Genomic DNA, 24375 nt, shown 5'->3' with positions numbered 1-24375 from the left:
AAAAGGGGGTGAAGGGCCATGAAGGAGAAATGTGATTGAGTATGTGGGAGAGGAGTTAGAGGAGGAGAAAGCTGGGAGGTGTGTTGCTCTGCTGCTGCTGGTTAAATCTACTCCAAATAGATGCAGTTTCCTCAGTCCCGCACGGTCAGGAGACTGCTTTGAAACTTTCAGTATTCAACTTTTCTTCCTGTGTCCATGCTGACTCTCCATCAGGGAGGAGGAGACGCTCTAGTCCTCCCTCAGCTCATCCATTTGTTCTCTGCAGAACCGTATCCCTTTCATGTTTCCTTAAAGATCTCAAAGTCTGGTGACCCGAGATAGACGACTCCCTGCATCTGCAAGTCAGATGTTGCTCACTGTGAGTTTTCTCCACAGCTAAAAATTTGGGGCTGTTCCTGGAATACATCTGGTGTGTTTCATCCGAGTTAGCACTGTGCTGTCATTGAAAAAATGAAGGCTGAGGTGCTGATATTGTGGGTCGGCTTGACTTTGTGCTGCACCCTGATCTGCGGTCGGGAAGATGTAAAGGAGAACAAATTTGCTGGAGTTCAGGTGAGAGAACTTCAAACACTGACCAAGAATAGGAGACAAGCAGAAGAAGTGGATGCTGCAATGTTAGACAAGCTGACTGAAGTGGTGGAAGACGAAAAGACAAAACCGAAGAAGAAAAAGAAAACACCTGAGGAGATTGAAGCAGGTAAGTAAAAGCCCCTAAATACAGGCACTCAAAGAACAACATTCACATGATTTTTAACTATGACTGAATGGATACAATATACAAGATTATTCTTGACTTTTCCTTGCCTCTGTTTCCTTATCTCTATGTTTGAGTTTCCAATCATAGCTTGCAGCCAAAACACTGAGGATAAACAGACAGGAAAGGCTGCAATCAGCCTTTGAGGAAGGAACATTTAGTTTGGTTTTCCTGTACTTTCTTTATAAGCTAGGGAATCTGGGTGAAAATATCTCTGTGACTAAGGAATGATGGGGCAGAAACTTGCAGTGATTCAGTTGGTGGTCTGACATTTTCTTGGCAGTGTGACCGCAATGTTGCTTACATGACCTGATTTTTCTGCCAGGATTACATAGTTAAACATAATTGTGTTTTGTTCAGCATAATGATCAGAAAATCAACCTTTATTATGAGAATGGCATCCCTGCTTAAATTATATCTATAAGAAAGGCACATCTGTGAAAAACAAAAAGCATGAGCAACTGCAGAAAAATTTCCACTATAATTTTCCACAAGTGAGCAGGCAGGATTTATGAGAGGACCCATTTTCAGTAGCATGGATGCATGTTAACTTTCTGCTGCATGAAACAAAACCACAAGCACAGCAGCAGAGTTGTTTTTTCATGTGTGGCTGATTTAGGTTAGATAAAAGGCCAACTAACCCAGAGATCCAAAGTGATTTTTCATTTCTAGAATTTTGTTTGACTGCTGTGCCGAGCTGTGCCGAGCATGCAAATCTGTATCAGCTGTGATTGATAGTAAAACCTCAACATTCACTCCCAGCTTGTAAGTGAATTGCTCAAGAGAATTTCAGATGCAACTAAGAATGGAGACACTACTACCATTTTTATTTGGGATGGTGGGGGAGGGTTGACTTTATTTCACAGTTTAGCAGTGAAGAGTAGACAGAAAGGAGGAGGGGAGAGCAAAGGAAGACACACAGCAAAAGCCTGCGGGTTGGACTCAAACCTGGGCTAACGTATTTCGGCATTAAGAACAAAAACCAAACCAAATACCCAAGCACAAGAATTAGGAAGACTGAAGAATTTAAATAGGCTTCACCAGGGAACAGAAACTATACACGACATGAAGCTAAAAACACATTGGGGGCTAGGAGACACTATGACAAGGAGACCAGATCTTCTGGCAAAGACAAAGGGGAAGATGACAACTGTAAGTACACTAAGGGGTGATTGGGGCAGAGAGGATATGCTTGGGAACTGAACGTAATTAGAAAAACAAGACATATGGGAAGTAAAGGTAAACACTAAGTGCAAGAGACTAATGACTAACAAGGTAAAACATGAAGTAAAGACATAGACAACAGAATCTAACATATAAACTTGACAACAGGATCAAGGAAAGTATGAGAGGTATCTAAACTGAAAACTCAAGGATTTAAATCTCAGCTGTAACAAAAGAATTCAAAAGCTATACTAAAAGTAAGCAGATCTAAGAATTAACTGAATTGTGAAAAGTATTTGCTCACCCATTCAAATCACTGAATTCAGGTGTCCAGATCACTTCCATAACTTCGGGTGTATAAAATCAAGCACCTAGACAGGCAGGCTGCTTTTACAAACATTTCTAAAGTAATCTCTGACAAGTTCTCAGGAGCTCAGTGAATTCCACAGTCAACTTTTAGTGGTAATATAACAAAAAGGAAGTGATTGAGAAAGACAGCAACTCAGTCACGAAATGGTTGGCCACATAAAATCACAGAACAGAGTCAACAGATGCTGAGGCTTATAGTACATGGAGAACACCAACTTTCTGTAATGTCAGTCACTACAAACCTCCAAATTCCATGTAGCCTTCAGATGTGCTCAGCAACAGTGCAAATAGAGCTTCATGGGATGGATTTTCATGATTACGTAGCTGTATCTGAGCTTTGCATTACTAAGCACAATGCAAAGCATCAAATGTTTGGCCATTTGTCAATCTGACAGGCATGTTTGGGTATGGTGGTTGGCATGAGAACTATACCTGTCTGACAGCGCAGTGCACAGAGGTCACCAACTTTCTGTAGTATCAATCACTACAGACCCCCAAACTCCATGGGGCCTTCAGATGAGCTCAAAAACCGTATGTAGAGAGCTTCATGGAATAGGTTTGTCATGGTCCTGGGCCACGTTGGCCCAGTATTCTTAGTTTTCATGTGTTTTGTACTTTGTTCTTTCATTATGCCGTGGTTCCTAGGTTCTGCCAAGATGTTCCTTATTTGATTACCCCCTGTGTGCCCCTCTGTGTATCTGTGAGCCCTCGTTTCCCCTCCTTGTGTTTCATTCAATGTCTTCCCCAGCCCGTTATGTCTGTCCTCTCTCTCTCCGCCTGTCTGAACCTCTGTGCACTTCCTGTTTTACTTTGACAGTCCCTCGTCAGTATGCGTCATGTTGTGTTCACTCCTGCCCTGTCTCGTTATGATTATCAGTGTCACCTGTGTTCCCCGTGTGCGCCCACTCCCCTTGTTAACCCTCTGTGTATTTAGGTCCGCGTCTCCCTCAGTCCTGTGTCGCGTTCTCCCTCATGCTGTGTGTGATTCTCCCCGTGTCTCCTGGTATGCATTATGATTAGTTTTCCCAGTTTAGTTTTGTATTGTTTGTGATCTGTTTCCAGCAATAAAGCTGTGCTTTTGAGTTCAAGTTCAGTCCCCGTGAGTTTGCGTTTGGGTCCAATCCCTGCCTGCCACACAGCGAAACATGACAAGGTTACCATAGCTGAGCAGCTGCATCCAAGCCCAAAGCAGAGCATTGGATGCAGTAGTGTAAAGCACACCACCACTGGAAACTAGAGTAGTGGACATGTGTTTTCCATCTGGCAAGCCGATGAATGAGTCTGGATTTGGTAGTTATGTAATTGTGCGGTAGTTATGTATAGTAATTACGTTTGGCCTTTTAGTTCCAGTGAAACAAACTCTTAATGTTTCACCATACACTCAAGTTCATATGTGTGTGCAGGCAGATGAGCAAAAAGACAATATAGCATATAAAGATAATTAAACAACCAGGAATAAGACCTAAAAGTAAAATAATATAAAACTCAAAATATTACAACAAAAGAATCCAAAATCCAAACAGTGAAATTAACAGCAACAACATTACTACTTTTTACTATTAGTTTAAGTAGTATGAATAGCAATGGAAGAGGTCTTTATTTTGATTAAAAGCTGGTAATACTTTAAAATACAGTTAAAAATCTAAGATGCATGTTCTCCTTCATGTTTTCCAAAGCTTTCCAGTGGGCCAGACCGGAGTTTTTGCCATGGAGATTCTGGCATCTGAGTTCAATCAACCAGGGGTGTAAGAAAAATGTCTGAAAAAAGTTGGGACTGAATCTGAACTTCCTTTGGAATTAAGGCTGTAACAGGTGACATTTTCAGAGAGACTGCAAACACAAGAAAAGATTTAAACTACAAGAGAGAACAGAGAGTTTGGACACAAGTTAATAACATGCAATAGTGGCATGCACATGTAGAAATCACTGTAGATGTAAAACAAAGGACAAACAGACAGCAACAACAGAAAAGTAGCCTGACTCTCAATATAATAGAGGCACTGATGGTGGGAAAATGTTTTTACAAGGATCAAAAAGTGGTGGCCATGTTGTCTGAGGATGAGTAATGGGTTGGCTGTTTGTAAGTACTAGTGGAACTTCAGGAAACATGTCTAGCTGCAGAAACAAGCCACCCTGTGTGTCGGTGTTGGAGTTTGATGATGCTTATGTAATGAGAGAAAATTAAAAACACTCAGCCTTGATGTCTCTTTAAAACCCTGTCATCAAAGGACTTCATGTACCTCAACTTCAAAACATCCATTTTATACCTTCAAGTTTACAAGCAGTTTGTCATCAGAAACTAGAGGGTGGAACTCAACACCTCTGCATGATAGAGGTGAAGTAAAGATCAACATAGTTTGAGTCTGGTGGTTCTCACATAATCGTAGCCATCAAGTTACACAACACGTTGTCCTTAGAAGTGAACATCATGTTTTGTTTCGACTTAAATATGCACCCATCTTCCCTAAAAAATTCATTAAATTTACCCAATATTTTCATTTAAAAAACATTTATCAGAAAATATGTTGCCAGTTTGCCTTCACATAAAGACTCAGCATGAAACTCTACACAAGTTATATTCAAATAGACATCTACTAACACCTCAAACACTCACTAATTAACATGTTACTTCTACTTATAACTACTTATAACTATTACTATTACTACTATTTGTTCTCGCCAATTTAATTTAAAACACTTCAAATTCGAATAACTTATGACTTTAGGTTAAGTTGATAAAAAATAACAACACTTTAAATAAACATTCAGAATTCATATTTAGCAAACAGGTATTTTATTGTTAGCACTGAAAATATTGTTTACCAATTATTTGTAATATAATTTATTTTGTTTTGTCTTCAGTTTGTGATGTATAAAATTATAACTTTATAAATCCCACATTGCGTTGTATGTGTTTTTATCACTAAAAGATCCAATAATGATTACATTTTGTTTAAAAAACACATACTATATTTTAGAAGCATATCGCTAAATGGATAGAAACCTCACCCGCTGCTTAAGTGTTTTTCATTGTGCAAGGTAAATATTGTGTATGGCTGTGTTTTAAACCACACCGTGTTCTCTTCCTAGCCAAGTAGTTCTGGTCTTTAAACCACTGAAACTACTACTTCATTTTTGTTTTAATGAAATAGTTCAAACAACAATAGACAGTAAGTCAAACAGGAAATGAATTGGATCTATATATTGCAAAAAGATTTTCTAATATTAGTTCCTTTGTCATTTTGTCATTTGATTCGCATACACACCTCTTCTCGTAACTAAAACCTTTTAGTGGTCCCACACACTCGTTTCAGAACTCGAGGGGACCGATCTTTCCAAGCTGTTGCATCCAGACTGTGGAATGCACTTCCTCTATTTCTACGGTGTCCGGACTCGGTGGAGACATTCAAAAAGCAGCTAAAGACATTTTTATTTCAAAAAGCTTGTAATTAGACCCGGGTTTTTATGATGCATTTATGACTGTATTGTGTTCTTCTTACCTCTCTTGTGAAGCACTTTGTGACCTCTGTCTGTGAAAAGTGCTATATAAATAAACTTTTATTTACTTACTTTACGTTTACTCTTTCTACTGTCTCTCGATCCCTCTGCAGAGTGCATTTATGTATCTGTTCTGTTATGCACACTGAACCGTGGTAACTTTCAGAGGAGACGTAGAAGACAATGTTTTTAGCCCCCAGCCAAGGCCTCAAGTCTGAGTGCTTTCTTTTTATTTAATCTGCAGCCCTAAGAAACTAATGAGCTCAACAGATTCTGTTTCCAAACTAGCCCAGGATTATGAAACAACCTACCCCTGTCCACAGATATGTAAAAGCTCTCATGTTGTGTGTGTTTGAGTTTTAGCTTGAACATGTTTTACTGTTTTACTAGGAGACGGTTAAAATAAAATGATCTGTGCTGTCGACTAGTATGAGCAGACTATAAAGACAAACTAAAGGGAATCATAAGCAAATTAAAGTTCACTTAACACTGCAATAAAATTGTGCAGAAGAAATAGCATCACTGCTTTATGTCTCTATGCTGCATGTAAAGTAGCCTACATGTAAGGCTATATATTGGTTTGAAAAATAATGTTAACTGTTGAGTAATAATGTTAACTCATCTTTCTGAAGCCAGGGCAAAGAAGGCAGCAGAGAGGGAGGCCAAAGCAAAGAAGCAGAAAGCCCCTAAACCCACCAAAAAACCCAAACCCCCCAAACCCACGAAGAAACCCAAACCACCCAAACCCACAAAGAAGCCAAAGGTGCCCAAACCCACTAAGAAACCAAAGACGACGACCACAGTGCAGCCAGACATCAGGCAGCCTTATCCAGACAAGGAAGAGGAGAAGAAACTGCTGACTGAGCTGGGCTTGGACACATGTATGTACATTTTAAATATAAAAAAAGGAAATTAAAAATGTAACATCACATGTAATGGTGTTTGGTTTTTTTTACAATTACTGTTAAATATTATACAAATATAATATAATACTGAGGCATTTCAAAGGCCAGCAGAGACATAATCTCTCTATTCAATTCAATTCAATTTTAATTATATAGCGCCAAATCACATCAAATGTCACATCAAGGCTCTAGTGTACATTGGGCCAACCCAGTAGTACATAAATGGAACACCTCATTCCAGAGGCACCCAGGAGGCATCAGATGTCCAAACCACTTTACCTAGATCTTTTCAATGTAGAGGAGTGGTAGGTCTGCTGAGTCCATCCCAAATGAATGAACTTCTCATCCTATTCCTAAATGATCCCAGCCACCCTTTGAGGAAAACTAATTTCTATTGATATTTGTGTTTTTAAAGGTCTGCAAATAATTAATTAAATTCTTCTTTAAGAATATGGCAATGGATGATGTTGCAGATCATCTTTAATAAATGCACATAACAAATTACTTATTATGTGCATTTTAGGTACCTGTTATGAATATCAGTCGTTTTAGGTCTGTAAAGTTTATATTAGAGCAAGTTCTTTACTTGGGACTTTCACTGATTGGAGATTATTTGTTAAGATTGCAGCTTTTTAACCCTTTATTTTCATGTTTTTAGCGATTCAACCTGTGACCCCAAAGGAGCGTAGGGGGGAAGAGCCTGTTGAGCCAGACCTGGGTAAGACTTTCAGAGGTTATGAACTGGTCCTGGTGCTTGCTCGCTATGTAACGTGATAGTTATACATCCAAAAGGGGGGAAAAAATAACGATTTTAAAACCTTCACCTGTTTAAGTACATGAAGTAAAAGCCAGATTTAAATGTTTACACTAATTTATATAAAATACATATATTGAGTTTTAAAGTTTCTTATACAGTAAATTGATCTCTAATTGTGGTCAGAAGTTAACATACAATCTCTTTTTGTATTGATGAGTTGCCAAAGACCTGTATTATTTGTAACATAAGTCAATTATACTAGTTAGGCACACAGTTCTAATATACTGGACATCTTGACACTAGTTTTCAACTGCCTGATCAGAAGCAACTGAAGTCATTATTAAGTTTATAGCTGGATAACTTATGTAAGCAACTCTTACATAAGCTGCCTTATTACTTGAAGTTACAATTATACTACTAATAGTCTTCCTCTTTGTCTTTTCTATACAGATGACATGTTCAGGAAGCCAACATCTCCAACAAAATCCCACAGTGAGCTTGATGTTGACTACTGGCATCCCAGACGTATGTTCCATTAATATTATCTCATTGAGAGTTAGAACTTTCAATCAACCCTTGTATGACCAAGCTTAGAAGGTCCAGTGGGAATACAATGACTGTGAAGATGAAAGATTTTAAAAAAGGCAGCAAAGGTTTTTGTCACAAATTAATTACTCAATCAAACATGAACCTTTATCATAGATTATAAACAATGCTGTGCCTGTTAAGTTGTTTTGTTTATTTGAACTTCTGGATAGGGAACGACTGCAGACTATATACAAATATACAAAGGATGGCTGTGGCTGTAACCTTTGTGACATCACACATTCATTGACATCTCAACATTTATGTTTTGGCCTGAGCCGCGTTGTTTTGCGGAACTAGAAGTGACCATATTTGGACATGAGGTAGAAGGTGCATCCATAAACAGCAATACTTCAATGCACAGACAGGTACCTGCTTATTAACCTGCTAATTAGCTAAGTAGAATAAATAGTGCATAAAATACAGGCACGGCAAGCCATATTATTTGATACTTAATGCCATTAAAATGTTCTGAAAAGTTCAATGAATCAAATTACCAGAGGAAAGGCCTAGCAGACAACTGTCAGCTATAGCTACCTGTATTTACCTGTACTTATTAAACAAAGCCCCATAACTCTAAGTTTGAGTCTCAAAAACATCCAGATGGGTGAATTGGTTGGGTTTTTTTGTTTGTTTGTTTTTTAATTACCTGTACTACAATTGTTGTGAAGGAGGAATATAATAATTATATAATAATTATATAATATTATAATAATTAAAATGAGCACTACCCCCCGTAGAGCAAGGGCTATGCTAAAATGTTGATGCTTTATGATGTTTTTATTACAATAGCCAGTTATGGCATCATTATGATGTTGCAGGGCATTGTATTGAAAAAATGAAAGGTGTGTTGTACAGCTCTATCAGGGCTGAATTAGGACAACAAAATTGGGCGCCTCAGATTTTTGGTCCAGGCAGCCCACAATGATCAGTCAAAACAGCCTAGATGGTCCTGTTATATGTGTGCATATATGTGTGCAATAATGCTGAAAGGTACTATCATCTCACCGAAAATAGATCATGGGTTTGAAGGTTAGGTTAATTTGTAATTCTAAATTGGCTATAGATGTGAATATGACAACAAATGGTTGTGGTCTATGTTTAGCCCTGCAACAGACTTGTGACATGTCTTCTTGCTCTATGAGAGCTGGGATAGGCACCAGCTGTCCAAATAAGCAGAAGAGAATGGATGGATGGAATATAAAACACAGCTTATTTTTACGTCCAGGTGATAATGGATGAATACATGCGATTGCCCCTCTTGACTGAACGACATTTAAGATATATTTCATATTTCAAGTACAGATATAAAAAAGAATGGTTGTTTAAGAAGGGAACTTAGAGATAACCCACAAAAGTTGATTCTGTCCGTCCACTTGAACAGAATGACACATGCTCAATCAGTCCTTTGCATAATTGAGCATGCATCAAGACAACTTAGAGTTAAGTTCAAATTCATTCTACTGGGAGTTTTTCTTCATTAATATTTCCACAGTAACATGGGCCTTTTGTTCTAATTAAGATGTTTTCATTTTGTTTTAAAGTTTTTATCGTCTTTCAGCTCAAACAATAATGTCTGATTGGTATGTTCATAGCAGATGAGGTGCCTGGCAGATATCCTGATACGAAGAAAGAAGTCACTACTCCTGAGGTCATCATGTACATACCAGGTATACAATGTCATACAGTGTAGGGCTGTGTTAATGGCAATGCGTAATTGTTTTGATTTGTTTTGGGGGTTTTTGGTAGAATTCAGACTATACAGTCAAACTCTGAGCACCAATGATATTTCTGTTTCTCATATGATTCAGATTTGATTTTGAAATTTTATTACAACTGATAAAAGCTTAAAAGGTAGTCTCACTTAAGCCCTGTCCATATGTAAAAAGATGCCCTCGTTGCTATTGGCCACTCAAGGCTCCAGATTAATCAGTTACTGTCTGATGTATTACCGAATGTCCTATTTCTATCATGTCAAGTTAAGTATTCAAGTACAGTTTTATGATGATATTTACAAAATATCGTCCTCCTGGATCAAAGGTGCAAACTGTAAAAATAAAATGAAAAGATACAAATGAAAAAATTCAAATATAGATATATACAACTTTACAGAAATAAGATAAACTAAGAATAAGTACAACAGTATTGTACTTGAATAGAAATAGAGTAAGAATAGAAAAGAATGAGAATAAATAAATACAATAATACACAGAATAATTACAATACACAATCTCACCGACCTGCTCCTCATGCTGCAGAGTCGTCTTCTAGATGGAAGTGGAGTAAACAGTTGGTGGGAGGGGTCATGCGAGTCAGCTATGATGCTAGTGGCTTTCTGAATGCAACGTGAGGTGTAAATATCCAGTAGACTGGGTAGAGAGCTGCCAATAATGCGCTCAGTGGTCCGCACAATCCTTTGGAGGGCCCTGTGGTAGGACGTGTGGCAGTTTCCATACCAGACTGCGATGCAGCTGGTTAGGATGCTCTCTATGGTACTTCTGTAGAAGGTGTTAAGGATGGGTTTGGGGAGGCACACCTTCTTCAGTCATCCTTATTGTCCTTGCACCAAAGCGCCAGCCGGTACACCTCCTCTCTGTATGCCGCATCATCACCCTGATGAGTCCCACCCTGATGAGTCCCACCACTGTGGTGTCATCTACAAACTTGATATAGGACTGCTAGGAGATCAGTCAGCTGGTCAGCACAGGCTCTGAGCACACTACATATTTACTTTTTTTTTTGCACTCTCACCCCTGTGGGTGGTTTATCCTTCAACCTCGGGTCCTCTACCAGAGGCCTGGGAGCTTGAGGGTCCTGCGCAGTATCTTAGCTATTCCCAGGACTGCGCTCTTCTGGACAGAGATCTCCGATGTTGTTCCTGGGATCTGCTGGAGCCACTCGCCTAGCTTGGGAGTCACCGCACCTAGTGCTCCGATTACCACGGGGACCACCGTTACCTTCACCCTCCACATCCTCTCGAGCTCTTCTCTGAGCCCTTGGTATTTCTCCAGCTTCTCGTGTTCCTTCGTTCTGATGTTGCTGTCATTCGGGACCGCTACATTGATCACTACGGCCGTCTTCTTCTGTTTGTCTACCACCACTGTGTCCGGTTGGTTAGCCACCACCGTTTTGTCCGTCTGTATCTGGAAGTCCCACAGGATCTTAGCTCGGTCATTCTCCACCACCCTTGAGGGCGTCTCCCATTTTGACCTCGGAACTTCCAGGCCATACTCAGCACAGATGTTTCTGTATACTATGCCGGCCACTTGGTTATGGCATCCCATGTATACCCTGCCTGCTAGCATCTTGCACCCTGCTGTTATGTGCTGGATTGTCTCAGGGGCATCTTTACACAGCCTGCACCTGGGGTCTTGCCTGGTGTGATAGACCCCGGCCTCTATGGATCTTGTACTCAGAGCTTGTTCCTGTGCTGCCATGATTAGTGCCTCTGTGCTGTCTTTCAGTCCAGCCACTGGTAGGATTTCTGGATATCAGCCACCTCCTCTATCTGCTGGTGGTACATACCGTGCAGGGGCCTGTCCTTCCATGATGGTTCCTCATCTCCCTCCTCTTTCTTGGGTTTCTACTGCCTGAGGTATTCACTGAGCACTCGGTCAGTTGGGCCCATCTTCCCAATGTATTCGTGGATATTCGTTGTCTCATCCTGGACTGTGGTGCTGACACTCACCAGTCCCTGGCCTCCTTCCTTCCGCTTAGCGTACAGCCTCAGGGTACTGGACTTGGGGTGAAACCCTCCATGCATGGTAAGGAGCTTTCTTGTCTTTATGTCAGTGGCTTTTATCTCCTCCTTTGGCCAACTTATTATACCAGCTGGGTACCTGATCATGGGTGCCTCCTTAGAATCAGGATCAGGAGGAACGTACACTGCCGCAATAACAATGATACTGAACTCCCGCAGCAAATCATCATAACTCTCACTGGTAATTCCCTCAATTACTCATCTCAAAGTTGGGAAACTTTAAAGTGAGACCCTCCCACGCATGCTTCACTAACATTACTTCAGCTGTTGTCATTACAGCTGGCTAACTGGTTTTCTGATAAATGTTCAGCAGACTTGAGGTCATGTGACTGTAAAGCTAAGTTGATGAGAGTCACCACAAATTGGCCTCCTTTGGTCTGCGATTGTTTTGTTGTTGTTTTTTTTTTAAATTTTTATTTGGTGATGCAGAAACAAAAGACTCCAAATGAAATCAAATTTTTTCATCTCTTTCAGAGGAATCCACCACCGTTCCATATATTGGTGCCTGGTATGAAGAATATGACTACACTGATTGTATGTCTGTTTGCCACAAATAACTAATGAAGTGTAATATATAACATACACTGCAGCTCTTCATCATGACAGTAAGACGATTTTTTACTGTTTGATTCTCCGACCACAGTGGCAGCTAAAAAACAAGAAGAAGAGGAGGAGAGAGCTCTAAAAGAAAAGGCAGAAAAAGGTTTATATTTATTGTTTTTTTTTTACATTGATAAACATCAGAACTTTAACATCATCATAGTTAGTACACTGTTGTAAGCCCTTACCACAAACCCCCAGAAGAATATTAAAATTATGCATTTCTTTTTCACTCTGTTTACATGTTCAATAGTAACAAGATTTCACCATTATGTTTTTGTTTTTTAATTAAGAAATGAAAAAGTAAAAAGTATAAAACCTGCCTCATGATAAAATATGGAAATGGTATTAGAACAGCTCCATCAAAAGTGATACAAGTAACTGTCTGCTCCATTGTACAACAGAGCAAATTAAAACATTTACTCTAAACTGTTTACTTTGAAAGATTAAGCTAGAGGATATGCTATGTTTTTGAGGTGTTTTTAAATGACTTATAGCTTGCTGGTTTTGCTCTTTTTATTTGAAATCTTGGCAGAAAAAATGTAGCATGACGCTATTTTTCTTACACCATCAGTGGTTTGTTTTTAATGAGAAAATAAATAATGAACTAGACTTCCAACAGCTGGCACAGTATCCTGTTGTGCGTAGTTATGTAAAGCTCTGGGACCATTTAGGAGATATTATGGTGATATCAAAAGACACAGAAGTGGGTGACTGAAAGGATCAGTTTGATAACAGAGTTTTACAGAACAATTTCCTGTAAAATCCAATGAAATGTAAAGGAAATTTACTCCAGATTACAAACTTGAATGCCCTGTATTTTAAAGTAAAAACAAATAATGGAACACAAGTGGAAATGAAGGTGCATATTACAAGCACATGTGGAAATAGTTTGTATGGTGGCGGTGGTGGGCTTGAGAGCAAGTCCCTTTTTCTGACATTTACTATTTTTTCATTATGCTCTGAAAGCCGAAAGACTGAGGAAGAAGTGGGAGGAGGAGGAAGAGGAGAGACGTAAGCAGATTTCAGTGCCAGCTGAACCAAAAAGTAAGAGAGTCTCTCTGTTTTGTTCACTTGTTTTTTAGTTTTAAACATTCACAGTAAAGACAGAGATTAATATAATATTAATAATAATAATAAGATCTGTAAAAAACAATAAGCCTTATATTGAACTACAACATTTCTTTTACACTATGTATCTTTTATAGTGTCTCTCGGCAAAATTTGTTACACAGATTTTCTTGGTGTGTGCTCTGATTTCCCTCCCAGAATGTCCTCCTCTGGGCTTGGAGTCTCACCGGGTAGAAGATGACCAGCTGTTAGCTTCCTCTCAGTCTCATCATGGGTTCTCAGCTCAGAGGGGGCGCCTTAACATGCAGGTATACTCTAAATTCAGAACTTCCTTATCTGTATTAGCCCACAACTGATTTTCAGAAAAATCAACACAAAGTGCACTGGCCTTCACAGAAAGGACCAAGAACCTTTCAGATGTAAATATAAAACCAAGTCACCTGAAAATTGGTAGAAAATTACAAGTTACAGTGATTTTAGTTACCGTCCTACCGTCATAAATAGACATGATATGTAGCTACTGTGTTTATGGCAGCTGTATTGAAGCACAAGAGTCAACCACTGATTAAAGCACTGTGGGGAATTTTTCATTACTTGGGAGTGGGGAATGACATGCTTTTGGAGTTAGCCTTAAGCTGCCTTTAGAGGGACTTAATTTTCCGGCCCTGGAGATTTCCGCTTGTGTATCCCTGATGCCTCAACAGTGCAACACAAAGCATAATTTCATTTTGGTGTCATTTCCTTTAGGCAGCATGGTGATGCAGTGGTAAGGATGGTTGCCTTACAGCAAAAAGGTTAGGCGTTGACTGGAGATGACTCCACCATCTGACAGGAGTTTTTCTGTGTGGAGTGTGCATGTTCTCCTGTGGTTGTGTGTGTTCTCTCCGGGTACTCCAGCTTCCTCCCACAGTTGTAAAACACACAGTTAGTTGGGTTAGGTTAACTGAGGATTCTATAATGCCCATAGGTGTGAGTGGTTGTCTGTCACTCTGTGTTAGCTCTCCGAAAGACTGGCGACCTCTCCAGGGTGTACCCTGCTTCTTGCTCTCTGGTGGCTAGGATAATCTCCAGCATCCCCCGTGACCCTGATAAGGACAATGGCTGGATGTTAATTTCATTTAATGAAACTATCTGTGTCATCCTAACTCTCCACTCTTCACTTCTGTGGTAGAGATTCGGGGAAACAAAGAGTGCACAAAACTGCATGATGCTTTCAATTAAAACAAAACAACCAAAAAAACATTCTTTTGTGAATCATCATGTTTTTATTCTCAGGACTAACAGAAAAAGCAAGCAAAATAATACATAAAAGGTGCACACTGGGACTAATTTAACTCTGTCCCCCATAAAGACGGTATTTGATGACCTCACCCTTAATTAAGAATTTTTGCACCTCAGTATAAGTCAAAAAAGACAACCATTAGAATAGTTTCCAGGTTTTTCCAAAGGTAGCTGCATGGACAGAGACAACCCTCACAAACTTCTGATGTGCACTGAACCATTTTGTCCTTTGAGCAGGCCTGAAATATGACAGAAGCCTCTCAGTTGAGAAAAGAGCTTCAATGATTACTCCTCGTAGGCTTTCAAGAGTTATTCCATCATTTCAACAGGAAAACAACAATGTGTTTTCAGCTCTCTGTGTGGTTGTGTACAGGGCTCTGATAATGATGAAGACCTGTATGGTGGTGCATGGTGCGCAGAGTCAGAGGAGCGAGACCACTGGTTTCAAGTTGATGCCCGCCGAGAGGTGGAGTTTACTGGGGTCATTACCCAGGGAAGAAACTCTGAGCTACAGTGAGTCCTACTCCATCTCCACATAATAAAACCTTGCACAAGTGCTGCTGTGTTTCATTAAAGTCAGTACTCAGGAATTTCTTTTGTTTCAATCCTAGTGAGGATTTTGTGTCGTCCTACTTTGTGGCCTTCAGCAACGACAGCAGCGACTGGACTTTACTACACGATGGCTACGCTGAATGGGTGATTGAGCCACAACGAATTATGAAAATGTTTTCGTAACAGTGAATTACACCTTTACACCTTCTCATTTCCTTCCCCTGTGATCCTGTCCTGCAGTTGTTCTATGGCAATGTGGATAAGGAAACACCAGTGATGAGTCAGTTTGCTACACCAGTGGTGGCGCGTTACATCCGTATTCTGCCTCAGAGCTGGAATGGCAGCCTATGTCTCAGAGCCGAGATCCTAGCTTGTCAGCTACCCAGTTAGTATTTTTTTTTAAATAGTAATATTTTAAATTAAAATGTCAGACAAAACAAAGATTTAGTATGCATTAACTTGGATTCTATTATTGTCGAGTCAAAGTGCTGTGTGGCAGGCAGGAGGAAGGACCCAAATGCAGGACTCACAGACTGAATGATAAACTTAAAGCTCAGCTTTATTTGCTAGAAAAAAATTTTTCTAGAAAGTAAAACTAAGAAACATGAACTAGGAGAACTAAACCAGAAACAAGGAACATGAGGGAGAAACACAGCACGAAGGGATTGTGTACGACCCAACAACAAGCAGGGGAAGACTGAGGATTAAAATACTCATTGGAGTAATCAGGGAACGGGAGACAGGAGAACCACACAGCTGGAACTAATTCGGTAGGATGAGACAAGAGAAGCAAAACTAAACATACTAACAAAGCACACAAGACTACAAAAGTAAAACAGAAAATAAGATGCACACGCACATAGACGGAGTCAGAGACACAAGCTTAACACTACAACAGACTTGGCAACAGAGGGAACATAGAGACGAGGGACCAGGACAGGCACAGAGGCACCGACTAGACACTGAACAGAGGGAGCATGAAATCTGAACCTAAGAACTAAACTATTAACAAGAATTTAACTGAAACATAGGATAATAACAATCAAAATAGCACAACTAGTGAATCAGAACATAAACTATAATACAGAATAATACCAAAACACAAAAAACTCGAAATGCTGGGTCAAAATCACCCAGAACCGTTACAATTATGGCTTGTTTTTACTGCTAATCCTCAAGGGTCAAATGCTTTTTCCCCTGTCACAAGATGTAATATCTCAATAAATAAATAACTAAATCTTTGATTCTTTAAAGACCTTTTAAACTTTTTATCTACTTTTAGCAGCTGTGTGAAAATTAATGTTATAGGGTATATTTATGCAGAAATACATCAGTCTTAACATGTTCGCAGACTTTTCACATTTGTAGAAACTTGAAGTTTTCCAACCTTATGAGTCATGTTTTTTTCATTCCATAATGCAGTATATCACCTCATACTGGAAGGGGGAAAAAAAGAAAAAAACTGTTCTTTTGCCAAAGCAAGAATGGTTTCACCCAAGAGTGGAAATACACAAAAGTCTGTTTCATAGCATGAACCTCCTAATCATGGTCCTTAAGTGTATTACATATGTGCAATACAAGATAAGTGCTTGTATTGTCACTAGCTTTAGGAAAGACACAACAATACCATCTACTCAGCAGCTGAAAGTTTTAACTGCAAAATCTTGGTACTTACTCATAAGCTTGTATTTTAAATAGAAATATTAGGGTTTTTACTTTATTATCTATCTGACAACCGGGGATTAGGTTACTTTGAAGATCAAAATTTGAACATGTAGGTAAGTCAAAATAAGATGGTTTGCTATGGATTACCTCATGGGGTATGAACTTAAAACCATCGACAGCTTCATAATGTAACAAAATACCTCAGCCATTACGAGTGTTTTTATCAAGATGCGCTGTACAGCAGGCAGGTTTTGGACCTAGTATCCAGGATTCGAGAGGCAAAATGGGCAAAATTAAAACCCTAAAAAACTTATATATGAACATACCGAAAGTAAAAAAAAATCAAAACCCTGGGTCCTAAAACCAGGGGTCCTAACTGTGATGAGATTTTCTGCTAATAAAGTCTGCAACGCGATCAGCTGTGGCCAAGCTATTTTAATTACTGCATGCAGGAGAGCTAACACACATCAAACATCACAGCTCCACAGTCATGAGAGCTCTGTCATTGGGACATCTCAGCTCCTCTATTACACCTTCACACACAACTCCTGCATCGCTACAGTTATAACAGCTTCTTGTCTCAACCCCCGCTGTTGCTAGGCAGGGAGCGACTTTTACTATCTTTCTCTAGGAAGCACCTGGCGCCGGCCTCCCTGGGAATTTTCATACAGTCAGCAGATAACATAGTTAAGCAGGCTACACCAGGTCATATTGACCCATACGTCCTTCACCTAAGAAATAAAAGGCTATCCAAAATTCTACAGTGAATTTCTAACCACCTAAATCTTAATGTGAGAATAAACTAGAATTTTGCCATCACATAACAGTCTTATTCCATCACCTAGGAGTACTTAATTCTTAAAGGCTGACTTTAAAATGGATCTGTCCTCCCCATTTCTACCTCCATAATTTGTATTCTGTTTTATATGATTCTAAATTTAAAATCGTATACTAGGATTGGTACAACAAAGGAGCCACACCCCCATTAAGCCAAATTTCCTCTGATAGGCTGTCCTTCCCAAACAGAAAATGTAAACTTCAAGTGGGTGGACAGGGTTTCCATGCTCACAACCAGAGCTGTGTGCCTGAAATGACTGTATTAGGATATATGTGCTCACTGATAGCATACAGAGGATAGAAAAAATATCTAAAACAGAGTGTTTTAATTCCCAACGATTACTTGTGCCTACACCGGACCTGTTAAACATTTTTGTTTATAAGCATATTAGTTACCCTTAAATAAATTTAAAAAATTACAAATGCTAATACTTAAAGTGGAGTAGTGTACTTGAAATACTGAAATTAAAAACTTCTGCTTAGTAAAATATCTCCTTCCCACTCTGCTAGTCTCTGTGTCAACTCTTTCAGGAAGCCACCACAGTGAGAATGAGGTCAACCCATCTGATGACCTGGACTTCAGACACCACAACTACAAGGAGATGAGACAGGTCTGTTTCTCACTTGGAACACTATCAGTCTACTGCACAATGCAATCCATTTCGACCTTGCCTCTCTAGCAGTATGCCAAAACCTACAAAAGCAATAATGCTGCAGCAACCATCCATAACTGTGTTTTCCTTCACTCTTTCTCTTCTAGATGATGAAGGTAATAAATGAGGAATGTCCCAACATCACCAGGATCTATAACATTGGAAAAAGCTACCAGGGCCTGAAAATGTATGCCATGGAAATCTCTGATAACCCCGGGGAGCATGAGCCTGGTAGAGAGATCTATAATATTTCTACTTAAGTGTACTTCTCTCAGCTTGAAGATTCATCTTAGAATTGCAGAATTTACACAGATTATGCTTCACCGTGAGACACAGATCTGAGTGTCATTACACTTTTTGCTGGCAAAGTAACGTTTTGTTTTTTTTGACCTGTAGACATTGCATGATGTCTGTCATTTAATGTACATGCATAACGATTTGCATTTTTACAGAGCAATGTAAACAGGTTTTACCGCATTCAAGTGGCTCTTAGTCCAGAAAATAGAATTGTTAGTTGTGTTAATATGTTGTCTTTTTGTTTAGGTGAACCAGAATTTCGTTACACAGCTGGCCTCCATGGTAACGAGGCACTTGGACGAGAGCTCCTCCTCCTGCTTATGCAATTTCTATGTAAAGAATACAATGATGACAACCCAAGAGTGCGTCGCCTGGTGGACGGTGTTAGAATACACTTAGTGCCCTCACTGAACCCGGATGCTTACGAGCTGGCCTACGAGATGGTACAATCAAAGGCTTCAAACTTTGTTTAGTGGCACATATCGCAGACAACATGGAGAAAAGTGAAGCAATTGTAGAAGTGCCTTAAACCTACAAACTTTAATGTTCAACAAGGTTGAGAAAAAAAGGTCGAGCAGTCTGTGGAGAACAACCCTTGGTTCCATCAACTCATAGTTTATAGATACCATTTTTAGTGCAGAAGGACAATAAAATAGGTAACACTGTAAGTCAGGCCTTACTTCTCACTGACAAGTCGCTACCATATGAATATCTAATATCTGCCAGTTTCATTGCTAAAAAAAAATGCTAAAGGCTTAAAAATCCTAAGCTCCAGGTTTCATCAACAAGATTTCCCAAACTAGTATGATACATCACGATGCCTGTGTCAGCATTTTAAAGTAACAGTGGCTGTATAAACATCTTTTTGTTTACAGAGCCATAATCAGTATGAAATTGTTTGACCCAAATTTAGTACATCATACCAGAATTTCTAATTTCTTACATTAGTTTAGAATACAGTATTTAATGTTTTTTAATTAAGGTGTTTTCTACAAATCCTGCATTTATAAAAGGAATTTTGTTGCTTCATCTCATGTCTGAGCCTACTTGTCTTCACCACAACTGACAGATTTTTCAAAACTCTGTAGAAAAATTATTTAGAGATCCCAGAGAGCATGAATGACCTAACACCATCCTCACTCCTGCAGGGATCAGAGATGGGAAACTGGGCCCTAGGCCACTGGACTGAAGAAGGTTATGACATCTTCCAAAATTTTCCAGATCTAAACAGCATCTTGTGGGGAGCTGAAGACAGAGGCTGGGTGCCTCGTATAGTGCCTAATCATCACATCCCCCTTCCAGAAAACTTTTTCAATGGCTCTGTGAGTTTGTTTACTGTTCTTTGGGATGATTTATATATATAAATATATGTGTTTTCATTTACTACAAATGTATTAGCAATCTATATCTCTTTTAGCTTGCAGTTGAGACAAAAGCTGTAATTTCCTGGATGGACCGCAACCCTTTTGTTCTGGGAGCTAATTTGCAAGGAGGCGAAAAACTGGTCACATATCCTTTTGACATGCAGCGCCCACCAGTTTCTGTATGGCTATTTTACTAAGAACACCTAAAAAAAAAGCACTCTTCCGCAGCTGTACTCTTATATAGTAACTCTATGCTGTCTCAATGTTTAAGCTAACTGACAACCGTCGTTGGAGAAATAATGCAGAAATGAACGACGACACCTGGGCTCGCATTCAGCGCCAGAATGAGGGTGCTCTGAGGGAGACTCCCGACGACGCCATGTTTCGGTGGTTGGCAATGTCATATGCCCACAGCCATCTAACCATGACAGAAACCTATCGAGGCTCCTGCCATGGAGATGATATCACTGGAGGACAGGGGATCACTAACAGAGCCAGCTGGAAGCCAGTGGTGGGAAGTAAGTGTTAACATGACATGGCAAAAAGGTCATAAATGAAAAATATTTCAGTCAAGACCACTAAGGGGTCTTTCTGTCTCAAATCATCACATTAGAACATCTCCCGATCGACCATCTCCTGTTTGCATGAAAAGTTTATGGTCCAAAGTTTGAACATTTATAATTTTATAATATTGCTGGAAAATGTACATTTTTTATGGGTCTTTCCTAATTTCTTACCATCATTGTGATGGTAAGAAGAAACTGTGAAAATGTCATGTCAAATGTCAAATGTCTTTATTAATCTGACAATCATTATAAATGTTTAGAGTTTCTGTCATAAAAAATTTTTTATGCAAATTAAAAACAGTGGACCAGAATTCTATCACAAGATTTATCCATAAATATTGAGGTTGTCAAAAGGCCATTTTTCTATTTCTCCAAAAATGGACAAATAAAATCATCTAAATAGCCAGATGATATTACAACTGAAGGAGAAAAGCATTTCCTCTAAAACACAATCTCCTCCACAGGTATGAATGACTTCAGCTACCTGCACACAAACTGCTTCGAGCTCTCCATCTTCTTGGGCTGTGATAAGTTTCCCCATGAGAGTGAATTGCCTCTTGAGTGGGAGAACAACCGTGAGGCTTTGTTGTCCTTTATTGAACAAGTGAGAATTTTATTTCATTATAATTGTTAAAAATTATATTTTCATGTCAGTTGCTTAACTGCTTTAGTGTTAGCTGAACGCAAGCTTTTGTCATGAAAAGTCCTGTACATAGCAGCTTTGATATGTCATTGACAAACGTGGAAATTAATATGTCTGCAGTTTTCTACATGTGAAACTTCCTTAAGATTCACTGGGATGTGCTTTTTCTTGTGCAGGTACATCGCGGAATAAAGGGTATTGTAAGGGATGTAGATGGAAATCCACTTCCCAATGCCACAATATCTGTTGAAGGGATACGGCACGATGTTAAAACTGGTAAACTATTTATATAGTGTTTCAAATCATGAAGATCCAGTCATTAGTTTACAGCATTTTTTAACATGACCTTTTTAATGTAACCATTGTATAGCTGTGGGCGGGGATTACTGGCGACTGCTAAATCCTGGGGAGTACAAGGTAACAGCCAAAGCTGATGGCTACACCCCTCAGACACGGCTCTGCATGGTGGGCTATGACTCTGGAGCGACACCCTGCAGTTTCACCTTAACCAAATCCAACTGGGACCGCATCAAGCACATCATGGCACTCCACGGCAAAAGGCCCATTCGACTCATCACCAAAGTGAATGTAGTGAAAACAACTGCAGCCAGCACTGTGGCAGCCCCCAGCATTGATACAGAGCCTGAAAATCCCGCCAACACTCACAACATTGCGCGACGTAGAAGGCTCCGGCTGATGCGTTTACGCAGGCTGCGTTTGCAGAGGTTACGAGCCGGCCTTAGAACCACTCCTGCAACTACAGTGACAACAACCACCACCACAGCATCCACCACTCTACCACCTGAAACCAAGAGAACAACCTCATGGTATGACTCTTGGTTTCCTGTGGATGAATGGTCCACTGAAAACCCATTCGATAGTGTTGTCTTTGAGGCAGTGCCCACACAGGACTATCCTTTTGAATACACTATAGATTGATTACTGCACACATGAACCCAGATCTATCTTATAGAAAGTCCTTACTAACCAAATCTGCTGCAAGATCACAGCTTTAAAACAAAACAAAAAAAACCCACAAAAAAAACACCTTTAATGATTTAGCTTGGACAAAATGAGACTTGTTGGCAGCATTGTGTATTGAGGGTTACATTCTTAGAAACAAATATTTCTTGGAGAAAGATAAAGAAGAAATTGAAGTCTCTGCTGAGCAAAGACTACACAGCACACATTTAATTAGCTCTATGTTAAATTAAACATACAGTATGTTCAATAAGACAGGATTAGGTCTGTCTTCATTTTTTTAATGGCTTCATAGAATCATTTCTGGCTTCAATTAAACTGATTTATTGTACTGCTGAATGCATTGCATTAAAATGACGTTATTTTCTAAATTACTATAGTCTGTGTATTTATTTATAGTTCAAAGAAGGTCAGTAACAGTTCATTCATGGGGAAATGTGGCACAGCCCTAGATTTAGTTATTTATGTAAACATTGCTTGTTTCCATTCATCTTGTAAACTCTGTCTTTTGGCGGCAGTTTGACTGCTGTCCGGAAGCTAGTTTGACTCCAAGGCCCGAGAATCTATGGGTTTCTGTCATTTTCATGGGCATGTCCATTTCCCATTAACAAAAGTTGGAGCTTGCCAGTGTTGAGGGCAGCGGACTTTTTGCTTGTTCTTTATAAATAAACCTTGTGTCTTTGATGGGAGATCAGAGTGCTAGACAAGCTACCCCTGACTTGGCTTTCACTGCTCCAAGATCAGTTAGCATTACTACATACATATGCAAAAATAGATAGGACATAGGAAATAGAGCTAACATTAGCAAAATACTCTATGATATGAACAGGTTTTCTCTTATTAATTACCTTGAGCAACAATTATGATGTAGAGGAGTGGAAAACATAGAAACCTTACTGTTACTGTTACTGAAGTTACCAGCAAGCTTCATTTGTGTGCTGCATTGTAAAAAGAATTGGTGAGGGAGATTTTGAGAGAAATTTGCCTCAAAGGTGTTACAAATGTGTATAACATGATTGATGACAAGCCTAAAGTAAGATTTGCAAATGTGTGTGGTGATTTGTGTGTAACTTTTGAGGTCTCACAATGCTCCAATCTACACACAATACTAAACAAACTGACTAATCATAAAACAGTTGTACAAACACATACATCCAAACCTGAATAAATAGTGATCATCTTTACCTAAATTTCTTCCAAAAAGCTTCCTGTGCATATAGATGTCTAAAAATACATTCTCACTCTCTGATAACAGCAGGCAAACATTAACGTTAGCTTAATGGCGGATCTTGAAGGCAGCTTATATTTGTGGATCTGTGCGAAGATGGCAGCATGAAATTTGTCTTAAACCCCCAACATGATCTGTGCGCATCACCACTGTAGGATGTGATAGGAAAGAGGATTTGGGCCACTGGAGAAAAAACAAAAGTGGGGACATTTTTTCCACAGAATTCTGAGGTTAAAGTCATAATTCTGACTTTTTTGACTTTCTTGTCAAAGTAACAATAGAATTATTAACCCCCTTAAGATTTTTAAATGCATTTTCCAAGAGCTGTTAAACAGAGCATGGCATTTTTCCATAGTCGTGTCATTTTGGATGCTTACACTATTTTACCTTACACACAGAAAGAAAATTATTTCATTAAACGGTCAAAATTATGACCTCCCTAATGCAAATATTCAATTGTGTATCCTTTTTTGGCAAATCACTGAAACTCCTTCAGATTTAATAGTCTTCTGGCATGGACCTTGGTCTTCAGTTTTACAGAATATATGGGATTCAATACAGGGCTTTGTGCAGGGCAGTCATTTACTTTGGCTCTTCTGGATGTAGTTCTACATCAAGAGTGATCATTTTGGCAGATGAAGCGACCACCCAGACCCAATTTTGCAGCTGACTGCTTGAAGTTTTCTTTCAAAATCTTCACATATCCATTTTCTTCATGCTTCCTTACACCTTCACAGTATTATAAGTTCTAGATGCACTGAAGTATCCCCACAGCATAATACTCCCACCACCTTGTTTCACTGTGAGGACAGGTTTTTTGGGGTTGTAAAGCTCTCCCTTCTTTC

The 24375-nt window shown here is 39.3% G+C and overlaps 1 protein-coding gene across 3 annotated transcripts; it reads left to right on the top strand.

Moving 5' to 3' along the window:
- Nucleotides 1-22673, top strand: aebp1a (AE binding protein 1a). Of its 3 annotated transcripts, none has more exons than XM_013265955.3 (21): nucleotides 1-697; nucleotides 6418-6666; nucleotides 7349-7408; nucleotides 7898-7972; nucleotides 9631-9702; nucleotides 12267-12326; nucleotides 12436-12495; nucleotides 13362-13439; nucleotides 13662-13771; nucleotides 15118-15257; nucleotides 15356-15440; nucleotides 15537-15681; nucleotides 18309-18409; nucleotides 18559-18682; nucleotides 18995-19191; nucleotides 19897-20070; nucleotides 20166-20291; nucleotides 20384-20630; nucleotides 21143-21282; nucleotides 21498-21597; nucleotides 21692-22673. In XM_013265955.3, the coding sequence occupies exons 1-21, from the start codon at nucleotides 451-453 to the stop codon at nucleotides 22258-22260; spliced, it is 3159 nt and encodes a 1052-aa protein (XP_013121409.1). In that variant the 5' UTR covers nucleotides 1-450; the 3' UTR covers nucleotides 22261-22673. The 3 variants fall into 3 exon arrangements, with proteins under 3 accessions (XP_013121409.1, XP_013121417.1, XP_013121407.1); XM_013265963.3 differs by having other exon boundaries at nucleotides 9628-9702; nucleotides 18330-18409; XM_013265953.3 differs by having other exon boundaries at nucleotides 9628-9702.
- The last annotated feature ends 1702 nt before the right edge of the window (nucleotides 22674-24375 follow it).

Source organism: Oreochromis niloticus, linkage group LG7 (genome assembly GCF_001858045.2).
Source record: "Oreochromis niloticus isolate F11D_XX linkage group LG7, O_niloticus_UMD_NMBU, whole genome shotgun sequence".
NCBI classification, from domain to species: domain Eukaryota; kingdom Metazoa; phylum Chordata; class Actinopteri; order Cichliformes; family Cichlidae; genus Oreochromis; species Oreochromis niloticus.
This window is presented reverse-complemented; position numbering and strand designations above follow the sequence as displayed.